Source organism: Mya arenaria, chromosome 7 (genome assembly GCF_026914265.1).
Source record: "Mya arenaria isolate MELC-2E11 chromosome 7, ASM2691426v1".
Lineage (NCBI taxonomy): Eukaryota > Metazoa > Mollusca > Bivalvia > Myida > Myidae > Mya > Mya arenaria.
Genome location: NC_069128.1, coordinates 41,375,433 through 41,379,359, shown reverse-complemented (window position 1 = coordinate 41,379,359; position 3,927 = coordinate 41,375,433). Strand labels below are relative to the sequence as shown.

General features: G+C 33.6%; 1 protein-coding gene across 1 annotated transcript; it reads right to left on the bottom strand.

Annotated features, from left to right (window-relative positions):
* Nucleotides 1–780: 780 nt before the first annotated feature.
* Nucleotides 781–3,086, bottom strand: LOC128239877 (uncharacterized). The gene is made up of 3 exons (XM_052956317.1): nucleotides 2,654–3,086; nucleotides 2,224–2,420; nucleotides 781–2,005 (listed from the first exon to the last, which is right to left on the bottom strand). Exons 1-3 carry the CDS (start codon nucleotides 2,966–2,968, stop codon nucleotides 952–954), a joined length of 1,566 nt encoding a protein of 521 aa, XP_052812277.1. The 5' UTR covers nucleotides 2,969–3,086; the 3' UTR covers nucleotides 781–951.
* Between the last annotated feature and the right edge of the window lie 841 nt (nucleotides 3,087–3,927).

Below are 3,927 nucleotides of genomic sequence, written 5' to 3'. Positions count from 1 at the left end.
CATTATTTTTTCCATATTTCTCCATTAATTTTTTTTTACTGGGTATGTATACCTAGTAGAATTCATTCTTATGCGTGATTTGCTAGTTGATGATATCATGGGATATAACCAAGTAAGGTATATTAGCTTAAGCATTCATATGGTTTCGGATAAGCCTTCGTAGCAAAGTGGATACAACACTGGACAGCTATTTTGGTGACACTAGTTCAATCCATAGCTCAATTTTCTTTTACATTTTGGTATTTCTTTACCATTATCATATCAGAAGAGTAAAACATTTTATTAAATAATTTGTCCTGAGATTTGTTACAGAAAAAAACTTTATTGGTGCCAATCTGGTGTACAGTCCCTTTAAACATTGGGACATATTTAGCATGGGGCTAGTTTTTTTAATCTAATGTATCTTAAAGTTAACATTTGTCGGGCATTTCAGTTTGATCTATGGCACTCTTGCCTATTCTTATTTCCACTTAGTTCAATTATGAAACTGATATGAAAATGGTTCATACTGAAAAATCCTTTAAGCAATTCAATACTAATGATTTGAAGTACGTGGTAGATCAATTACACATGGCAAATAAAAAAAACTCATTTCAGAGCCAAACTTAATAAGTGATCTTTGACTTTTATTCTTAGAAATGTTACAAATAATAAAACCACAAAATACAAAGCAGATGTTTCACAAACAAAAAATTATATCAATAAATTGATCAGTTAATGCATACATGTTTCAAATCAAATCTTGAAATCCATTCACATGAGCATATTTCCTTATCCATTTTTGTCAAACCTGAATCAAATGTGTAATCTCATATGTTATCATATAACTTGCTCGAAAAAATGATTTTAAAACAAAATTGTAATTTCATTGTTCTAGTTAGAAGTATACAAGTTTTTATCCCTAAATCTAATGCTTGATATATACAAACGCTTTCATTGACACATGAGTTATTATTGAACAAGTGGTGGCCATAGATTTGTCAAATATGTGCATATTTTGAACACTTTAGAAATTCTCCTTGACTGTGTTATAGGAATATTGCCATGCAATATTCGAAAGTTCTTGATTCTCTCCATTTGCCTTTCAACATGTATTCGTAAACTTGCAATATCTTTTGTAAGGAGAACCTCACGTTTAGAGAATTGTTTTCCTTTCTGTTTAAATGGTGGAATAATGAGATGAATGCCTCTTGGAGTAGTAAGGTCTGTAATAGTGAAACCCTTATCAACCATTATGGCGTCTCCTTCTTCAAGCAAGTCCAAGAGTCCACATTTTTCTGTGAGTTTCTTGTCACTGGTACAGCCCACCCAACAGTCAGAAACAAAAGTTACAACACCATTTGGGCTTATACCCACCAAAATCTTATGAGTCATGTGAGACTTGTAATCACTGTACATTAAACTTTTCAAAGAAAGAGAACTGGATGTTTCACTGTAAATTTCAGTGCAGTCGATAATAATTCTAGTGTTAGAATATTTCTCTTTAAATTGTTCAGGCATGTTATTTTTCACTACCTCACGAGATGGCCATTGAACAAGAAAGGATAATTGTACATGTAAATAGTTGATCCATCTTTCAACAATGTCACTACATTGTGAAGTGGATATGCAAAACCTAGTACCTAGATCTTCAAATAACAGACCTAGACGTAGGCGCATCAGCACCATGAAAAATTCATCCAGAACACTTAGAGTTCTTGGCCGTCCTCCATCTGAATCTTTATAGTTAAGTTTCCGCCTTGATGTCCGCACTTCAGCTTCATCCTTGATTTCATCAAACAAAGCTTCAAACACAACTCGATTAGGGATTCCGGTGTAAAAACTGACCAAATCGTCATTGTATTTTACGTCATCATATGTGAGCATAGGTAGCTGACATTGTACACCAAAGTCTCTAGTAGAATGTTCTGTTTGTGAACTGAAGTCTGCTGTTTTTCCCAGGAAACTTTCTTCAGTTTGTACTTCCATCACTGCACAGTTGTTCTCAGTCTGTGTGTCACAACATCTGAAACATATACAAATTGATCATGTACCCATTTACCACATCTTACATGTACAGTCTGGTAACCCTAACCAAATGTTTGTTTTTTTGGCCTTAAACATTTACAAACACTTAAATTTTCCTATTTTTGTTAAAGAATGAAGAAAAATGATCAGAAGTAATTAACTTATCAGATCGATTTCATAGCACAAGAAGCAATATATATATATATTGAACAATACCTAAAGGACTGATTCTGTGGCTGTAGTACTGGTCCCATGCAGTAATCATGCAGGTGGACAGAGGTATCAATGGCATGCCCGGAAGGGGATACAAATGACAGTTGTGGCTGTATACTATCATCATTTGACAGTTCTAGGTCTAAATCGTCATTGACCGTATCACCATCATCATCATCACCTACGTCTTCATCAAGGAGCTGAAATTGCAAATGAAACTGTATAAGATAAATGTTTTAGTACAAAATCTGCCAGGCTATATGGTACACATTTTTCCAGGCTGTATTTGAAAACAATTCTTTAATCATTTCTTAAATTACAAAATTTACAAATAAGTGCTGTGACATTGTTTTTAAGCACCGTTGATATAACATAATTCATTTTGAGGTGCATGTAAGGAAGAACTTAAACTAATATAAGAAATAAAAAATACCGTTGGCTGGAAGGTTTTGGTAGCACCAGTCTCAGTTGGAAACATAGATGGAAGTGTATGCTGGAATGAAGGTCCTCTGAAGCCAACAAAATGCTCACTACACAATCGTCTGTGTTCATTCCACTGGAACGATCTCATGACCGTTTTACATCGCTGCACCCACACACGTTTTAAACGTTTGTTCTGAGGAAAACGGTGCAATGACACTTTTCTCCCATCAATAACCTTTCCTCTGTAAATTCCTTTACAAATACAACAGTACTTAGGGGTTTTCCTGCCCGTTTTCTTTATTAGTTTTGAATCTTTACTTTCCATTTTCACTTGTTGCTGTTTACTTCCTGGTTTGTGTAGTCCCCGGAAGTAAATTTCCGCTTTTTGCGCATGCCCACTTGAAGAGTATTCAGGGAAAGATAATCGAGTTATCGGAAAGGACAATAGTATAAACGCCCACTCAAGTTTACGGACTGAACAAGTTTATTACCGCTAGGATGAAGTATAATGTTCTTTCATAGGCGGAAATAAAGATAACTAATTGGTTTACAATCAGTAAAAACAGTCGTGCAATCTTAACAACGCAATTAAATTCGCAAAATAATATTATTTTTTAATATAATTTCAAACTGAATAAAGGATGACATTTTAAATGTGAAATTGTTTTTAGAGAGTTACTTGTAAGTTAAACAAAATAATCAAGGCTATCATAATGGGAACATAAAGTTGAAAATATATCAACTATGTAAACAAGAAATATGATTTAAAGATTAATTATTTAGTGAAAGAAATATTAATTATAATTATAATCTAATTTTAACTTTAATTGATATAGCATAAGGCTAATAAAATACAGAAAACAAGCTATTAATTTCCGCATATGCGTTAAATGGAGGTCACTTATATTCGCCGTATCAATATTGTCTCGAAGTTGACATTGCTTGGGAGTAACATAGCCAAACTTATGTTAAAACTTTTTCATATTGTTAAATAAAGAACCTGATTTTAATGAAGATGTCTTTTATATGATTTATCAGAAAAAACGTGCGCGTTTCGATCAAAATGGTAGAAATCCCTATTGTGTCAGTTATGTGGTTACGTTAGATGCATTGAATTAGGTGTATAATTTATTTTTTAAGTGTGCGGTGCGGGTGAGTACTTTTAATGCAGTGACACCAGTGTCATAGAAGACAGCTGTATCTATAGGCCAGGAAATATCAATTAAAGGTGATGAACCTACGCAAGTGTAAAGCACTGTCACACATGACCATCATTTAACGTTC

Bases quoted from the DNA above. Each gene is read 5' to 3' on its own strand.
- LOC128239877 (XM_052956317.1), bottom strand. From the start codon at position 2,968: ATGGAAAGTAAAGATTCAAAACTAATAAAGAAAACGGGCAGGAAAACC. The intron at 2,421-2,653 runs GTATTTTTTATT...TTGCAATTTCAG, and splicing joins CCAAAACCTTCCAGCCAACG to CTCCTTGATGAAGACGTAGG. The intron at 2,006-2,223 runs GTATTGTTCAAT...TATATGTTTCAG, and splicing joins CCACAGAATCAGTCCTTTAG to ATGTTGTGACACACAGACTG.